This window comes from Rissa tridactyla, chromosome 5, assembly GCF_028500815.1.
Source record: "Rissa tridactyla isolate bRisTri1 chromosome 5, bRisTri1.patW.cur.20221130, whole genome shotgun sequence".
NCBI lineage: Eukaryota > Metazoa > Chordata > Aves > Charadriiformes > Laridae > Rissa > Rissa tridactyla.
In genome coordinates this window covers 42,164,517-42,183,758 of record NC_071470.1, presented here as the reverse complement: position 1 = coordinate 42,183,758, position 19,242 = coordinate 42,164,517, and the positions used below count along the sequence as shown (strand labels likewise).

The 19,242-nt window shown below is 40.3% G+C and overlaps 1 protein-coding gene across 4 annotated transcripts in view; it reads right to left on the bottom strand.

The window, feature by feature from the left end:
* Positions 1-18,774, bottom strand: part of SH3RF1 (SH3 domain containing ring finger 1) — a 92,537-nt gene extending 73,763 nt beyond the window's left edge. The window contains exons 1-2 of one of the 4 annotated variants that reach the window (XM_054203213.1): positions 18,637-18,774; positions 16,645-17,134 (exon numbers count right to left, since the gene is read on the bottom strand). In XM_054203213.1, the coding sequence (XP_054059188.1) occupies positions 16,645-17,031 (387 nt within the window). In that variant the 5' untranslated portion in view covers positions 17,032-17,134; positions 18,637-18,774. Of the gene's footprint in view, positions 1-16,644; positions 17,912-18,270; positions 18,413-18,636 lie in introns of those variants that run through there. The other 3 variants (XM_054203214.1, XM_054203215.1, XM_054203211.1) reach the window with 3 other exon arrangements.
* Between the last annotated feature and the right edge of the window lie 468 nt (positions 18,775-19,242).

The window sequence follows — 19,242 nt, the reverse complement described above, 5'->3', positions numbered from 1 at the left end:
GACCACATTTCTAAATTCAGAATTATATTAAACGGTTGACACCAACACAAATTGCAACAAAGCTATGAATTTAAGAATCATTATAGCTATGATAAGACAACCAGCACTGAAGCACTCTCAATACAAAGGAGATTAAAAAAATAAACTCAAGCAATACCTAAAAGTAATTTACATAAATAAAAAAATAATCAAGCAATACATAAAGAAGTAGTTTCATTTAAAAAAGGCAAATGGTAAAACACACCAGTAAAAAACTCAGTTTTGCTTTTTATTTGAAATATTGCACAGAGTAAATGAAGGACGTGGAAAGAGAACAGGGGGATGATTTCTACACACGGGCAGTTCAGCTTTCTAGTGATAACATTTTATATAGTGCATTACAGTCACTTTTATGCCCTCTTTATGCCCTCATCTGCATGCGTCAAGTAGAACAGTTAGTCTTCATTTAGAGCCATAATATGAATACGTACTTGTACTTCTCAATAATACTACATTTGTACAGCCTCAGTTGTTCTCTCTTCTTAGAGGTAGAAGACTGTGGTTCTATTTTGCTTTTTTAAAAAGGAAACAAAGGAATATTACATTGCTCAGTGATTCTTTCTAAATACAGATTCACTACTCAGGACTTCAAGCACTTTGTGCTATAACATAAAGCATATAATTTAATCATTTTTTCTACCACCTGGAAAGAACATACCTGACACTCATTTCTTATTAAGAAAAGAACACTGAAGTAGAAAAAGTGAAAGGCTAGATACAATGCGCAAGGTCATATGAAAAACTGAAGTCCACATACACCTGAAATCCATTTGCTGATCATTATTAAGGGAATAACATTAGATTGAAGTTACTTTTTTTGTTATTTTTCCCTCAAATTCAACAGTAGACATACAATCCCCACAAGATCATAGAGATATAGCTAACCTGAAATGTAATATTCAAAGTTATGTATGCTTTCAAGGCTGTCTTTTTAAAAGCTATTTAACTTGTAAAAAACCCTTGATTTATGCTTTGATAAATATTAGTTTCTTTCAAAACAATAATGCTCCAACATCTGAAAGTTTATCCCAAGAGATGCTGTTTTCTCATTAAAAACAGAAGTCAGAAACGAACTATTTTCTCCTAAATTAATCTCCTCTTTACATTACAGAGGAAAATGAGAAGAGAAATATCACAGCCAAGCCAACACAAACAACCAATTTTATGTTCCCCACCTGATAGTCAAAAAATAGGGGAAAACCACACTTCAAGCCATACTTAATTTTGTGCTTTCTAGACAAAATGTACAATCAGAATTATTTTATCTCACCAAATAATTCATTGGGGACACAAACAAGGAGATTAAGGAGAGAAAAAAAAAAGAAAAAGGTGCTATTTCCATAAAAAGTGTCATTAGTATCTGCAATACATGATCCAACATGACATGAGATCCAACCAGCAAACCACAGATGTCTTGGCATGGATTTCCCTTAACCTCTATTACAGCACTGAAAGGGATTGCAAAACAATTCTCTGGCCCAATGACCAAAGCACTCACTTGGGATGTAGGCAGTTGGGTTTTAATCCTTTTTCCAGTGGATGTTTTACTTTCACAGAGCAGAACAACTTCAGGTTTAGAAAGGGGGGCCAAAAGTCTACATGATTAAGCCACTACGATCACCAGTACCAATCTTCACAGTACGTTAAATACTGAAGCAAAGGCTGAATTGTGTTAATTAAGGTAATTCACTTAAAGGAGATTTAGCGCATATTGACAAAATGACAAAACAGAAAAAACACTGGACTTCTGTATCCAACGCTATTTTTTCCAGTGTCTTTTGAAAACATCGTGTGCAAAGACAAACAAAAAGAATAAACCACAAAGTATTTCCTAGCCCTTGATCTGAACAGCTAGCCAACATTCATAGGTCCTTGCTGACTTACCTCCATTAGAAAGACAAAATGAGAATTCAAAATAGTATTTACCAAGAACATTCATAAAATCATGAACCTCTGAAAATAACATGACCAAGAAATAGCACCCACATACTGTGGAACTGTTGGTACTACCAGCAAGGCCCAGGTTCTCTAGAGTGTTGTCTGTTGCCTTGCTGGTTCATGCACACCTCTGCTTCTTTTCTTCTTTCCCTTTAACCCTCTCTCGGAAAATCCATTTTTCTTCAGGCACTAACCAGTGACTAGCTGCGGTATTTATGGTCAGTTTTATCAGTCGTCATAGGGCAGTCTCTGCTGTTCCAGCTTTATTATGCTGATCAGCGTGTTTAGCAGCAGCTTCTACTGCTTCAGCTGCCACAGAAACACTAAGCCCAGTGTCCCTCTAATGAAGGATATCTAACTAGACCTGTTGATTTTTTACCAGATCTGTTTTCATGAAAGCCATTAACACTCCTCTGTATTCCAACGGAGTATTTTCCAATGTATATTTTAATACCAAAGTTCAAAACTTCAATTTTATTTCTATAGCTACGGGACCTTGAAAAATATAAACACAGTGAGTGTTTACATAAAACCACTTTGGACAGATTTCTTCTATTAAACTTAATATGCTGAACAGAGGAATGAAATCTGCAAAAAGTATTCTTTTCTCAAAACACAGCACAAATCACATGCTATTTCATCCACTGAGTACCACTACTAAGACATTCAGATTCATTGATCGTAACAAAAATCAACAACCTTCTCCAAAAACAAAGCACAGCTTGGCATCTAGCAGTATATGCAGTGTAGACTTCAGTAATTGGAGTCTGCACCCAAAACCAGAGCTCTGGGACACTGAGAAAGCCCTGCCATTTGAATTCTGTTCCAAGTTTGATCTGCCTTTGTACAAAGCAAAGGCTTCCCCTAGGTCAGAAGGCCACACTCTACCAAAAGTTTCGTTGACTTTATCTCTTTCCCCAAGAGGAAACATGGCAAGAACGTGAATCTGAGTTTTTAAACACATTAATGCATTCAAACCTCGAAAATTGGCACATAACTTGATTTCAGTTCATCTGAAATCTTACAAATCTACTAACGTTCTAGCCTTGAGAACCAGAGGTATTTGACTTCTCAAGAATTAAATGCTGTTTCTAGGAAGATGTGGGGTCCTACCCTTACATTGTAAATAGCAGTTAGAGGAGAGCGAGCCATGATTTCCTAAACGAGACTGCAGCCAACATCCAGATCTGAGGATGAGGTTATCTGTTTAAGCATGAAGAGGATTTCTCCAACATCATAAGGTATTTATGCAAACAAAACTTATGAATTCCTGGAGGCAACTATTCAATATTTACTTGAAACACATGATTTGGAATACTTTACTTTCCATTTTCCATTAGGCAAGACTAACCAAGCCCAACCATCAAATATGCTGTGATTACTGCATACTAGGCTACAAGATTTTTCAAGCTCTAAGACATATCTAATTACAACAACCAAGTTAATGCTTCTGTTTGATTCCGATAAACTAACTTAAACTTCAGTCTGGCTATATGTGACTGGGCTTCAATCTGACTACATCTAAGTGAAGCTGCAGTGAAATCTCCTTGTAAGCAGATGAAAAATTTCATCACAGACATGGATTTATTCTGAGGACCGTGCCTCTGAATATTATAAATCCATATCCTTCCATTACTGCAAGTACAAAATTGGCTCTAAAATAATTTTATTTCTTCTTTATTTTACCATTTCTAATCTAATTTCATTATTTGTGAACTGAACAGTACACTCCAGATAAAAATATACATCCACTTGGACAACTACAGCCTACAAAATCCAACAAACAAGGGCATAAACTTCACCAACCAATCTATCTCATTAACTGTCATAATTCTCATCAACATTAAAAAATAAGGAATTGTGTGGTATAGCCTAACTGCATGTGCATTGCACACATTTCAAAAGCTCTAAAAGGATTAAAGATGCCATGTTACATAAAATTTTACTCAGAGAATATTTTTAAAATGGCATCTGAGTTTGCATGTAAAATTGTGTGATTGCTGCAGGAAAAAAAGGGCACAAACGCTTCCTGACAGTTGTGCTGTTGTAACTCACACCTCCTTTTTTCTTGGATTCCTTTAGTGCAAACTCAGATAATTTGAAGTAAGAGTATTGATAGAGACTCCTTTTTTTGTGTGTGTGTAATACTCTTGTAGAATAAGCAGTTCCTCTTCTATGCTGTTTAAAATCGATTTTGACTTCTTTTATACTATTCCTTTTAAAGATAGAGAGCTGGTAAAATAACAAACAGGGAAGCTAAACGACATCAGCTCCCTGTTGCAAGCAACGCAATTCTGACTTGAATATAGGAAAAACTATGATTTCCTGAGTAAAGAACATATACCCACAACAGGAGCTGAAGTTAGAAATAAGCTTTCATGGACCTTATGTTTCCTTCTGGGTTTGGAGGTTTCAGTATGAGAAGATAAACATTTCTTGAAATTGTAAACTGCTTTGGGGATCTGTTCCCAGAAAAAGACCACTACCTATTCTATTTCTCCACTGAAAAACCAATTCCACTGATTAGTGAAAGTAAAGATAAAGAAAGATCTCCCTTACTGAACAAAAATCATGTATTTTGAAAACGTAATTCTAGGAAGATGGTTCTCCTTTTAAGCACATAAAGGTGAGCTGTTCCAAGGGACTGAAAACATACTGAAAATATTGTGTTATTTTGCTTGAAGAATTTGCCCCACAAAATTCATTCTTATCTGTCATAACTCAATTCAAAAGAATAGCATGTGAGATTGTAGCCATGCTCTATAATGCCAATAGGATGTTTACATTCTTATTTTCTTATTTCTAACTGAAGAACAACACAAAAGACTGAGGAAACATAGAAGTAAAGTGAAAGAAAATGCTACCAAATCAGAATAGTCACAAATGCTCCTTTTTTTTTTCTTCCTTCTTTGAGGATCTTTTCTGATTTCCAAGCAATTCATAGGACACTACCTGACCTGTTCCTATTGAACAGAAGATTTAAATTTGTAGCTTTATTGGTTCTAGAAGAACTGTGAAAATAGTTTATTGGTAATAAAACTGACATTTTTTAGAATCCTGTGAAGAATCTCAAAATGCTTGAGAGATATGCCAGAAATAATCCTCACAGTCCAGAACAGGAAGTTCTTCAACCATTTTAGAACTGAAATATTCTACATGTCACGTAGTACATGACACACTATTTCAAAATAAACAATTAAACAATTAAAAATAAAATACACAGTATTTTGAAATTAAAATACACACATACTGGAGGAATGTAGATGACACATGAGCGAACATAGTTAATTATTCTTGTTCTCACTTCTTGTCTAGCCAGCTCCTCCATATCGACTTTTCTATTTTGATGCTCTCCAAAACCTTCTTCAACTACTCTTCAACTTATTCCTTCAGCACATCCTCCTCAGCAGGTCTCCAGTTCAATTCCAGTGAGCAGAGACTCGCTTGCCTCATCTGATTTCCTTCCCTGTCATTTTTTATCCAATATGTCTATTGCTGTGTTACAAATCTGCTACCACAGTTTGTCTTCTTTCAACCTAATTCACTGTTCTCTTATCCTCTGTTCCCTTATTACTTGACCTTTCAGCCCTTTGTCACCCATCAGTATTGAAGTTTCTCTGCTGTCCAGCCATCTCCTTCCAGAGGCCTTCTCCCATTCTTTCAACGAGATGAGAGACTGCTTTCATGCCTCATACTCACTCCCTGCTCAGCTCTTCCACCTCCCTCACCAAATACAAGGCCACCCTTGGCATCTTCCAGACCAGGCTTGCACCCTACATCCACCTCCTCTGCTCTTGTACTGTGTTGAACATGTCTGGCTTCGTCTTCTTCCACTATAAACTGTTTTTTCCTTCGGCTCCACTACATCAAGAGCTCTGCTCAGGAGACGGACACGGCTTAAGTTCAACAGGGCTAGAAGCGCCAAAACTTAACAGAAGTAATATGCAGCTTGCAAACGTGGCTAATACCCCATTATCCCCATTGATGTTTTTTAAATTCTGGTCCACAGACTACTGACTGCCTGAAATATTTTCAATGATAGCTTGTGAAACAACCACAAAGAAGCTCTTAATGGGCATATGCATAATGGCAAGGAAATAAACGGTTATTTTCATTTACCCTACTCTATATTTAAAATTTAACCCAAATTTTTGGGCGGTAAAGCACGAATCGATGCATTAAAAAAAAAAAAATCATTTATTCCCCCCTAACAAAATGAAGTGATAGTCCTTTCAACTTTTTCCTCTCGTTGTAGGCACTGTGGTAGCATGTCTTATATTCAATGTAAGTTCAGATCAGCACTTCTCAACCCTTCAAAACTCAGTGTAGCTATCAACATGTATTTCTGGAAGACCTATATGTCTTCTGAAAGATTATCTATTCATCTACTTATTGACTATCCCTGCCCTGCTTAGACCGAAGATCTAAGAAGATTACAGAACCTGGTGGCAAGGCTGAAGGCTTGTTAACTTAATAAGGCTGTGGATTAAAAACTGTGTTAAATTAAACAGGTTTTGAAAATGGCTTAACTCTGCTTGTGTGGATAAGATTTAAGAGTCTCCTCTCAGATCTTTATCTAGCTCATGAAAAAGACGACCATGTGAAATAGTAAGGCACTGGCATACACCAAAAAGTGAAGGTCCATGAGACATCGATTTTCTTTTAGCAAGCTCACAGCTTCAGAATAAAAGCTTCATCTTTACTCAGAGGCACACTACCACAGCGCACTGAATTCATTTTTACCGGATTTGTTTAAAATAAGCTTCTGGAACAGCTATGCCCTATATATGCCAACTCAGATTGTCATCTGATTATCTTTGAACACTTTTCATCTTAACACTTTTTAAGCAGAAGTGCCTCATTCTTCCCCAATTTTTTTTAGATAAATAAAATGCAGACTATAACCTAAAGAATTAAGACAGCATGCTAATAAAGAGTAATTGAAGAGACTTGTTTCAAATTATTCGGTATTGATCCTCTCGCTCCTCTGTGCAAGTAAGACTACATTCCTTTTCAAGTTCAGCAGCTTGAAAGTCTGGTAGGAGTGACTACTTTTGTCTTTAACCAGAGCTTTTCAAAAGCTTGTCTTGTAAAATTGTGGTTCACACAAGATAAAACAATGTTTCACTTCTTTAAAAGGCTTTTAATGTACATGTATATTTTGAAAGTTTAGGTGCTGAGAAGAGGAAGTTAAGAGAGGTAATGTGCACATATTTCCTTTATAAAAAGGAGAGCAGAGTTACCTCACCTTATTGCAGCACTAATGCCATGAAACAATATCAGTTTTATTTACAAAGGAATACTAAAGACTGAGGAATGTTTCAGGTGTTAGGAAGTCCAATAGGACACCCTCTGATGCCCAGCTTATCTTCTGTGCAACACTGGCAACGCTCCTTCACTTCAGAGAGGAGGAGAATGATATTTGTATTCATTTTTAAGCAACATTGAAATGCCTACCTTTGATCAAAATGCATTTATGATGAATAGCATACTTCTGAGCTAGAAATTAAAATTATACTTTGCACACATACAGAAAATAAAAACGGACAATCTATGTTTGACTCTGAAGAATCGTGACAACTTGGACGACAGAAAATAAGCACCCGACCAGATCTTTTAGTTCAATTAAAAAACAAAACAAAACAAACAAAACAAACAAAACAAAGCAAACAACCAAACACAAATTTACACCATATTTTAAAAATTATATGTGGAAGGCTGAGCATATCAGCACCATTTCAAACAAAGTTACTGAGAAAGAGAGAAAGCATGCAGGAGAGAATCTTGTTCTCATTTTTAGGAGATCAGACACATTCTTGCAGGTTCTGGTTTTTTATACTTGAAAGTTTAAGTGCTTATACTATAGGTGGTGGTGAACTGATCAAGGGCCAAACAAGGTAGGAACAAAGACCTAGACAAGAAATTAAATTACTTAGAATTCTGAAGTACTCATAATCTCATGCTGCAAAAACCTAGCTTTGGATAACAAATCACATGCTTGAGTGCCACAACAAGCATCAAATATTTAAGTGTCACAGTCCTAAGCTTCTGAGGGTACAGGGATAAATGACTGCTGCGGTGGATTGCTCATATGCGCCACAGTTGATTTTCACGTACCTAGCAGGCTCAGACTCTGAGACACTTTGGCAACGGTGTCTTTAAATGAAGAGTTGAGTTTGAGTTCTGTGTTTCAATTTCCCCTCAACTGCAAAATCCAATCCTGTATGTTTCCAGGGAACACTGAATGACATTTTAGAGATATGCATGTAAGCATTACATGTCAAAGAATTCCAAATACTGGACTCAGTTTCTGTCTTTGGAGTGACTGTCCTTATCTCCAGAGCATCCTCCTGTCTCTATGACTTCCTGACGTGTAAGAGCATGCAAAAGAGAAAACAGACTTAATTGTTTGCCTCTATACTGACCAAGACCAGCTAGGGGCTTCGTGCCCAAACTGCGTGGCAGCCTCAGCAACATCTATGGGATGAGAATAAACAAAAACAGTTATTCAGGCACTCTCAGTGCAGCAAGGCTCGCACTAGGACTAGCCCTACTGTTTAGTTTGACGATAAAGTAGAGGACGGTGCTGCCATCTCCCCCTCTATACCCAGGATTCTGGTTGCACAGACAGTGCTACATCTAAAAGATGTCTGCCAAGATGATAACTTCAACTGTCAGCACTGCTGGGCCAGAATTTGACACACCTGGACACCGAAGGAGAACAAAGCAGTGGAGCTATTGCTTCCTTGTCCTAATGCTTCAGGCTTGGACTGCGGACATTGAAGTATAACTTAAGTACACCAGTTACACAAAATTGCAACACAGCACTCGTCCAGGGGCACACATCATCTCTTAGAAGCTGCCTTTGAAGCAGTTTTTTTCCCCTCTCCGTCTTAGGTCTATAGAAAAGTGGAAATCTGTAACACACACACACACACACAATATCTACATTCTTCAGCATTCTGAACATGTGCCAGAGTCAAGGTATCCATTCACTTGTCAAGACAGATCAGAAAGGCTGAAGCGATCTTCATGAGTTTGGAAGATGAAGAAAGGTAAAAAGTGCAGAAAAGAATACTCCCCTGGAGGGTGTGATTCTCCCACCTCAGGGCCATTTCTGTCCTAAAATTAGTCCATCTCAAAGCAGCCATTCTTGGTACACACACACCAGATGCACGCTTTTCCTTTGTGCACCCAGTAACAAGGTATATGTATGAACAGGGCTGACCACATATTTCAGCCTTAATTACTGAGACAGATTCTTGCCCACACCCGGATTGCATATAGCCAGTGATTTAAAGAAGAAGAAGAAAAAAAAAAAAAGGAAAATTTTAAACCAAGAAGCCACAGCAATACAGTAATATTAACCTACACTTCTTGCTCCTCATTCATTTAGAAGACTTAGTCATACATTCCACACGAGTGTCTGTAGTCCTGATACTTCAACAGAACATTTTCTTTCTTTTGCTTATTTTATTTTCCCTACTTTTGACACGATCAAGGACAAATTGGACACAAGAGGAAAGAAAGATCTATGTTTTCTTTTTCTTGGAAGTAGTACACTCAGATCAGAGGCGAGAGAACGTCTGAATAAAGGACAATGATGGAGCCAAAGAAAAGACCAAGGAAGGTGTTAAGCACATCATAAGGAGAAGGCCAAACGCACTGCAAGAGGAAGTCCACCAAAAGACAGACAAACAATTCAACATAACAAGTTTCCAGTTTTATTATCACAGCTGCAGTTTCAGGCTTGCTGTTTTCCGCAGTTCCTATCCATACACTAAACACAGGGGTAAGCAGAGGAAGTACCACGTGAAAACCACTTCACACAGGTAAAGGAGAGGGGAGGAGAAGGATTTCTAGCTGACCCCATCCCAGTCAGCCCCTTCAGCTCTTCCTACAGTACAGGATGTCTATTAAGCCACCGAACAAGAGGTAGCCACTGCAGGAAGCTAGACGCTATGCACCCAGAAACACAGCAATAGCACTGCTGACTGACTTTGCTAACTAGACCCTGGACCACCTCTGTAAAGCAACTTTATTGGTATTTGATTTGTGTGATCATAAGAGAAAAATTAAAACATTTTTATTCTCTTTAAAAAAAACTGCTCCCCTTCATGAGCCCATTAAAAGTAAGGGTTTTAGACTTCCTTTTTTCACAGAAGTTTAAGCTTTCTGAATGATCAAAGCTTTTCGAGTAGAGCAATAACCTGTAACTCACCGGCCAAATTACAGTGGAGGGAAAAAGACACCATTTTATTTCAGGCAGGCTGTTTTAAACGAATCTGAAGAAATGGTGGGATATTAAATTGGAAGACGAAGGGAAATATAGACAGCCCCCTCTTCCACCTGAAAACAAAGCAATCCTACAACACTATCTTCTACTAATTAAAAATAAAGGCTATCAGAAAAAATAAATAATAAAAAGACATTTAAGTATCACACTTAAATACTGTGGATTTGTTTTTTAGTTTATAGCTCACCTTACTTCAAAACTTAATTATTTTCAAAATAAAGGGATTACACTGGTTTCACAACTATTTTATCAAGCAGATTAATGTTAGCTGGCAGGTTAAAGATTGCTATCGAGATTCAAAGTATGGAATTAAATATTTCCGTACTGCCAACACCATTCACATTATATATTCTCTTTTTATCCTTTTCAAAACACAATCAGTTCTACACACCAGTGTGCCAGCTGGATGCAGATTTCTCTAGCTGAAGAACAGAACACCAGCTTATACAGATTTTTTTTTTTTTTTTTAAGTGTCTGGTTTTTCCTCACTGAGGTATTTATGCGATTCCCTATTAAACATCCAAACACAAAATTAAATTCTTTTAACAATGACCCTAGGCACTGGACCATCTTTGGTACAGGAAATGGATTATGAACAGTTCTCCAGTACTGAGGAAGTCAACGCTTTAAAGAGTGAACAGCAGTACCTACTGACCTCAACTGAGACTGTGGACCCATTGTAAAGCACCCTATAGATACATCCAAAATAAGAAAGTCAATCTCTGCCTTAAAGAATATACAGTTTAAATAGCAAGTCAAACAAAGGAAGTACTATCAGTCATATCTGCAGATGGGAAACAGAGGCACAAAGAGCTTTGAATGACTCTGTGCAAGGTTATAAAGGATGTCTGTGGCAGAGCCAGGAACTGAGCCCGGAAGCTCTCAACCCCAGCCCAATGCCTTTGGATACTGAGACAATTCCTCCTTTTGCTTATCCTCCCCTCTCTTTACTTACTTACTTATCTCAGAGAGGAAACACATTAACACCATGAGAGACAGTCTATTTTCCTGTTATATTTATAATCTCCATTAAATTTTATCTAGCTTAACAAGGGATTCAAAAGTGTTACAAAGAAGTAATTAAAACTGTACAAGCAACTGGAAATACAAAAGCAGAATCTGGTATTTCAGAAAGTGTGAAAAGAAACAAAAGCATGCATACATGATTTAGAGAGGCCTCCCCAAATTTTTTCTAATGATCACTCCGGAATATGAATAGGCACCTATATCCACATTCTCAAATTAAGATATTCCACATGTTAAAGTTGCACCTTGACACTCCTTACTTTTATAGCATGGAATATATGCAGGAATGCATAATTAAAACTACACAGACAACAATAAGATACTTTTAAAAAAGGAACAAAATTGTAAGGGGGAAAGCAGATTTTGTACAAATTTTTACACATACCTGATTTTGAGGATTGTACCATCAACTAATGATTCTCCAGCCTACCATCACAAATGCCAATCATGAAACTAACTGCATTAGCCACTGTTTCTTGCATATTTCTACAACCACTTTTCCCCGCAAAGTGGCATACTTTACCAACTAATCTATTATCAAAATGTGAGCCTCTTCTAAGAGCACCTGACCAGCAGATGTTTACTGATATGATGTTTCTATTTTATTCTGATGACTCTTGTTCAGAGATGATTTAAACATCTGTTCCAATCTAAACCTGCTGCTATGCTTGGCAATCCCTATATTTATTTTCAATCCTTTATTAAAAGTTTTGATCTATGAATGCATATTTTCCATCCCATCGCTGTTTTCTAATCATTAAGAAGTCTCCTTTGATAACGAAGTTCTGCCAGGATCTCACTAGGCCAGTGAGTGTCACAGGTACAATAGCAGCACTTGTTTTATTCAGCTCCTATCAGGTTTTTGAATCCTGCTAAATTGTCAAAGTGTGCAAGCTGCCACCCTGAGCTCTCTTCTCCAGGGTGGTTAGGATAAAAGAAAACTGATTGCTAACACCATGAAGAGTCCAACAGAGAAGCCTGACCTGCTGAAGTCATCACAGACCAGAAGGTGGCCCATTGTCCCAAGTTGTGTGCCAAGTTCAGCTGTGGAAGAGAACCTGGCTACATTTATTTTACTTTTTGGCATTAAACCTGCTTCGGCAGTTCCCAGGCAGGCCTACTGGATCCCAAATGACTGCTGCTGTGGCAGTATGGATGTAGGAATTTAAAATTTTACTGTTGCTTTCCTGTCCTACACAAGTAGGAGAATGGACATGTGGGTTTACATTGCTAACACAACCCAGGTGAGCATTAGCAGAAACTCATGGAACAACCTTCTACTTGTGGGTTTTTCTTTCCTCTTCAGTTTATAAGAGTTTATCGCAAATACCTCAGATGTTAGTAGTTCATAATAGAAAAATGATGTTTTAGGTATGCACAGAGCAGGAAATTACTGATCAAGTTAGAAAGCCCTCTTTAATACCTAAATGAGCATCTGCTAGTATGGCCTGTAATGTTCCTTTACCCTCTTATTTCAAGAAGACTTCACCAAAAGTGGTATTACCAGAGATAATAGCTTTCCAGAATAAAAACAAGAAAAAAGGGAAAAGCTTTAGGACTTTACCATTGTCTGCACTGTAACATTTCTTGATAAGGTTTCCCATTGACATACAGTATAATATACCCAAATTACACTATCGATACTTCAATACATCGATTCAGCATAAGCATCAACTCGATTAGGCAGGGCCAATTTTTGAGCTATTCGTGCTTTTCTTTCAAAAAGGGAAATCATTTGAATCCTTTGCTTATCTCTTCCTGCCTACACTTGGTCCAGAGAACAGCTGAAAACATTATTAAAAAAATTATTTTCAGCAGTGATGAGATTTCAGACTGTCTAGACAACTCCGCTCTAGGTTCTGCTGAGATGATAGCCCTAACTTCAGAAACTGGGACTATAAAGAAACTATCAGGAGAACTGGTATGTGTTAGGAACATATAAAGTCAAGGGAAAAGAAAAGTTGGATGTGTATCAACTTAAATCTATCCTCTAGTAGAGAAATTAGAGCAGCTCTCCAATATCTATCAACTTATGCACACAGCTACGTTTAAGGCTCCTGCAATAAGCACACCCTCATATAACTACCATAAGGAACTTAAGATAATACCTGTTTAACATACTTTGTGAAAATGACAAGATGAATAACATGAGCATAAATTTGAAAGTAAGTACCTTAAAATTTGCAAATGCTCTTTTGAAGGAAATGAGGCTCATGTGATCACACATTCCCTCAACAGCCCTCAATAACTTGCTCCTGATAACTAGTCCCAAGCAGATTTGACAGAAGGCTGTGGTTCTTACAGCTCGTCCAAGCTGTCAACCCAGCTGAAGTTTTTCATTTAAAAAAAAAAAAAAAAAAAGAGCCAAAAAAAGCATTAAATTAGCATCTCTACCAGAGAGGAAGCTGCAGCATGGGCATAAGTATTATTTGTTCTCCCAGGCAAGCTGGCTGCTCAGAACTGAAGAGATGGGCAGTCAGCAAACCCAGTTTTCCATCAGGTGCAGCAGTATGCTGCCTTTGTCCAGCCAGTACCCGCGGAAAGGCACAGAAGGCTTTATGCATCAAAATAGCGGGGAATAGAAAGAGGTTTAAAACTTGAAGTGAGAAATTGCAGTTGTTACAGCAGTGAAAGATTATAGAGGTTACAGAAAGAAACAGGGTTATTGCAGTGGGGGAGATACAAGGCACAGGATTTGTTAATCCCCACCACCCACCCAGCTTCATTAGTTTTAAGACTCAAGGAACCATTTGTTTGTTTATTGCCATGTGTCACCACATACATACAGAGAATGCAATATACATAGTACTGTGCAATAACAGGGCTGGCAGCTCCGTAGTCATTGATACAGTTCAGGAAATCACGCTGCAGTACATGCTGTATTAACTTTTTCTGAAAATTATGGCATCCTCTGAAAGGGCATTTATGAGCTTAGTATTACTTCAGGGTATAAGCAGAATGTTTATGACTTGACAGCCTTCATCCACGTTCACTTCATTTAACATAACAGCAACTTTCATTTACTAGTTCCCCTTCAGCAAAATTAGTTCAGGAAATCTGACTCTGCCACTCATCTAGAAACAGATTTTCCTCTCCAATTCCCAGAGAGGAACTCTGTTTGCAACCATCTTTAAGTTACAGTTAGCAAAACAAGTAGGGCATTCACTTCAACGTTCTCCATTAAATTGGCATTTTGCTTTCTAGACTTTTTTTTAAAAAACATTTTTCATATAGAACAAGGAAAGTTCTTCGTATCTCCCCTTTCTTATCCCTCAGAGTCGGTTTCTGTTCTCAAAAGTACTGCCTTCCTAGTAAGAAAGGGTCTGGAAAAAGTGGACAAGAGATGAGAAGATCATCTTCCTCTGTCTCCCAAAGGAAAGAAGACACAAGAATGTCTGTGAAACCCCAGAAACACCAATGTACTCAGACTTACTGTTAAATGCTGAAATCTATTACTAATATACACTGAGTATCAGTTAATTGCATGAGGAATACACATGGTCACAATCTTAATGGCATACGGTACAGCATAACTAATAAATTGAAGCAACATTCCATATGTTATCACTTTCTACTCTGTACAACATCTGGAAATGCAAATGTTGCACAACAGGATATTATAGAACATTAAAGAAAAGAGAGAGAATATTATATATTCAGTTTTATTTTTTCTAATAAAGCTTTGAGAAACTGAAGTGCAGTCATTCACATATGCAGTACATTGCTGCACCAGAAGCCTTTTGGGAGAAGCCGCCATCTCTGAAAATACGCAGTTATTTACAAGGGTCGACAGAAAAATATATTTAAAAAGCTACATGGGTATTTTGATTTGCTTTAAATTGAAGAGCTTTTGCAAATGCAAGGTATCATGGTAAACACTTTAAGGTTCTGGAGAAGACCAGACTGGTTTTGATACTGCTGAAGCTTCTTTGCAGCATTTATTAAGGTTTACCTTCTGAAAGAAAAAGAAACACCACATCATCTTCTCTCCTCCCTTACCAATTAATCTCTATGCAGAATAAAACTCATTAACAGGAAGTGGCATGATAATTATTATTTTTATATTCTAAAGTAAAGAACCTAATGAGAGTCTCTACCAAGCAGACAAAACAATACAATCTAATGGAAGAACACCTGTGTTTTAAATCCCTATGCAAACTTAAGAAGCGTTATCTAAGATGTTTTAGAGAGGTTCCAATCATCTAAGTACAACTGAGGACAAACCGGTGTAAGGCTTCCTTCATTAGGTAAGTAAACTAAATAATTCAGCTATATTTTAAAATAAATACTAGTCCTGCCAAATGCACGTTTAAGCCCTCTCCTTGGAACTCCTCAAGACATTTCTTAAAAATAAAATAAACTTCAGAAGAAGGAAACCACCTCAACCTTCCAAGAAATTTCACTTCAAACACAGGAAGTCTGAATACACAAGCATCACAAAATGGGCAGCAAAACCTTTGAGGGAAGTTGATCTGCCTTGTCATTAGATAAAACACAGCAAGGTCAGACATCTCGTAAAATTATATTTCCCGATACAGGCTCTAGAATGGATAATCATAAATGAGGCTATTGAATCTTGATTATAAGGTATGACGGAATCTACAGGTTGCATAGATCCTAGGAAGGAACAGGAGTACAGGCAGAAGGCAATGTCTTCCCATTACAGTACATGATTTTCCAAATCACTTCGAAAAAATACTTTGAGGAAAAACTAATTAAAGAAGGGGCGAGGACTGAGAGTACAAATAACTCACCAGACCACAGTAATTCAAAGATTTCTTTTTAAAGGAAGAAAAGTAAAAATCTAGCTCCTTAGAAGCCAATGGCAAAACCTTCACAACTTCAAGAACAATGTAACTTCCCTGCTAATGTTTAACATTCGTTAGATGTAATCCAGAGGAAATTTACTGACAGTCAGAATCATTACAGAAAGCACAAGAGCCAAAATAAAAACTCTTGCAGTTGACAAACCAAGAAATATTTCAAGTGTTCTTCACAAGATGTTTATCCTTGACAATTACTTAAGCTTTCCACATAAATTATCTTGTTCTATTTGACTTCCTTTTAATAAGACAGTTAACATATTGAGATGCTTTTCTTCTCCTTACCTGAACAACTGAGATTTAATAAGGACCCATTATTACTGGTATTTACATAACATTAAACCAATACTGATAAGAACACTGACGTGTTTTGCTAGAAGTCTACAACAGTTCTCAAAAATACTGTTTTGCCATATTTACTATCTGACTGCCCTTATCCTGAAGCAGAGGCCATTGAATGTTTTGAAACAGTGCAGGAAAAGATGCGATTGCAACAAAATACCACCATCACATAGTACTTACCCTAACAGGAGGGCTCCGTGCTTGCACCCTTTGCTGCTGTCCAACTTGAGGGGTCTGCAGGTCCTTTGATCCGCAATTAGCTACAGTGTTGATGGGGACTCTTAAAGCATTTGTGCTACCAGTCCCGCCACCAGCGCTGGGTTTTCGAGGCCTCTGTTTGATGCCATCCAGTAGTCTAACAAGCAAAATATTACTGGGAAGTTCGTCAACGCTGCAGTCCACTAAAGTCCTGCACTCTGGGCATCGAAGTTCATTTCGAGAACTCACAATGCCCAGCAGACAGCGTTTACAAAATGTGTGTTGGCAAGGCAAGACCTTTGCAGAAGCATCAAGGCGTTCTAAGCAAACAGGACACTCCAACAGATCCAGCAAAGCTGATTCATCCATTTTCTTTGTATTACTTAACCAAAAACCAAAATTTTTGCAGAATTTGTGTGTTTTGAGCACTCCAAGGATATCATGTTACATCCATTCCTCTTCCGACCATGCTCTGAAATTTTTTGAGGGAAAAAGGCATTAATAATCTGGAAAAAAAGAGTCAGCAAGACTATTCTATATGAAGATGTTCATACAAGGAGCAAAATAAAAGAACTCTAGACTAGTTCAGTAGATATTTCCAGTAAATGAAAGAAACATCAAAATACCAATACATACTAATAGCAATCTACATTAATATATCTAGTTATTTAAAACATTGTAACAAAACCTAACAGCTAAGGGTTTTAAATTCAAGTCCCCATAAATTTTAATCGCAAGTAATTCTATTCTCTCACATCAGTCCAGAATGAAGAGCTATCCCCAGTACAGCATTATAATAAAGCTTACTTTTCGTAGCCCTTGCTTAATACACCTGTGTCTCTGAACATTTAATTGAAATCAGCCTTTTCCACAATGAGAAGACGGCGACGGTAACTACAACTGTGTCCAAAACAACAGAGCGTACACCAATAAGGCGTAGCAAGGGGAACTACATTTATGCCAAGAGTAAGCCGATAACAGGCTACATTTCTACCACTTCTGTGAAAAGAGCCGCACGTTAAGCACATCAGTCTTGCAAACAGCCTCTGGCTCACCAGATTTTAAGCTTACCGGAGGCACTGACAGGCGGGTTCGTTAACAGTGCCGCCTTTAAGAAGCCCTTCAAAAACTATCGCGAAGTGATTTACAGCAGGAAGTGCCACTGCCACAGCGTTAGGACAACAGCAGCGCTGCGTACGCAGCCACAGAGGGGATGAGTCTTCGGCCAGCTTAAGGGTACGCAGTGAGGGGCTGGGTAAAGGCAGAGGAAAAAAAAAAAAATCCCACCACCAAGAAGACCCCTAAAAAAAAAATATAATCTCATTCTGCGGGAAGTCCCACCAGGGAAGAAAACCGCTTGTTGAGCTCGGCGGTCCCGGTCGCTACGCGCCCGCGTACTTGGCGGGGCGAGGCGGCCCCAGCCCCGGCCCGGGCCGCTGCTCCGGCGTTCCCCGCGGCAGTGGCCCGGCCAGCCCCGCAGCCCCGTCCGGCCCCTCCGGGGCTGTCAAGCCCGGGCTCTGGGCAAAGTTGAGCACCTCCACCCACCCCCCGCCGCCGGCCTGCGGAAGCGGCTGGCTAGGCTCCCCGGGCGCGTGTCCCCGCACCTACCTGCCATCGGGCTCCGCGTCCATACCGGCTCCTTTATTTATTTACATTCCCCCCCACACCCCCTCTTTTCAAAGCGATTCGCAGGCAGTCAGACCCCGCGCCAGGCGGTACGCACCCCTCCGCGGGCCCCCGGGGTGAGGGGCGAGCGGGGCCGGCTCCCCCGGGAGGTGCATCCCGCGGCGGGGCGGGGGGAAGGAGGCAGGCCCGGGGCAGAGGGCTGTCACCCCGCCCCGCGGCGGTGAGGGGAAGGAGGGGGGGTCGGGCCTGCGGCCCCGCCGCCGCGCCGGGCCGCCCCTCAGGGGGCGCGGGAGGGTCCCTGGGGAGGCCGCCCACCACCCCCCTCCCCGTCCCTCAGCCGGCTCTCACCGTCGTGTGGCGCCGCAGCGGGCCGGGGGGGGGGCTGCGCCGGCCCCGCTTTGTTCCCGTGAGGAGGAGCCGCCGCCGCTGGCCCCACCGGTGCTGCCTCTCCCGCCGCGGCAGCCGAGGCTCCCGTCCCCTTCCCCGCCCCGCCGCGCAGGGCTGACGCGAGGGGCGGCACCGCCCCGCCCGGCACCGCCCCGCCGAGGGGGCCGCGGGGAGGGCGGCCACCGGCCCGACCCGGGCCGCCTCCCCTCAGAGGCAGCACCTCCCCTCACGGGAGAAGGCGGGACGGGGCGCTGGGCCGTGGCGGCCGTCCCTTCCTCCCTACCGCCCCCTCGCCAGGTGCCGCGGGGTGAGGGTTGGCGGGGGATCCGCCGCCGCGCCGGCGGGGGGAGGCGCTTCCCGCCCAGTTCGTGAGGGGGGAGGCCCGGCCGGGCACCGGGGGCTGCCGCCAAGAGCCTGGGGGTGGAAAACGGGCGGGTGGTCGGGGGCCTCCCCCCGATCTCTATGGTAAATCAGGCCCGGGGTGCTGCCAGGCCCTACGGAAGGAAGAAGCCGGTTTGTGTGGGGCGAGGTGGGGGCCTCTTCCAGCCAGGGGCACCCGGGCCCGGC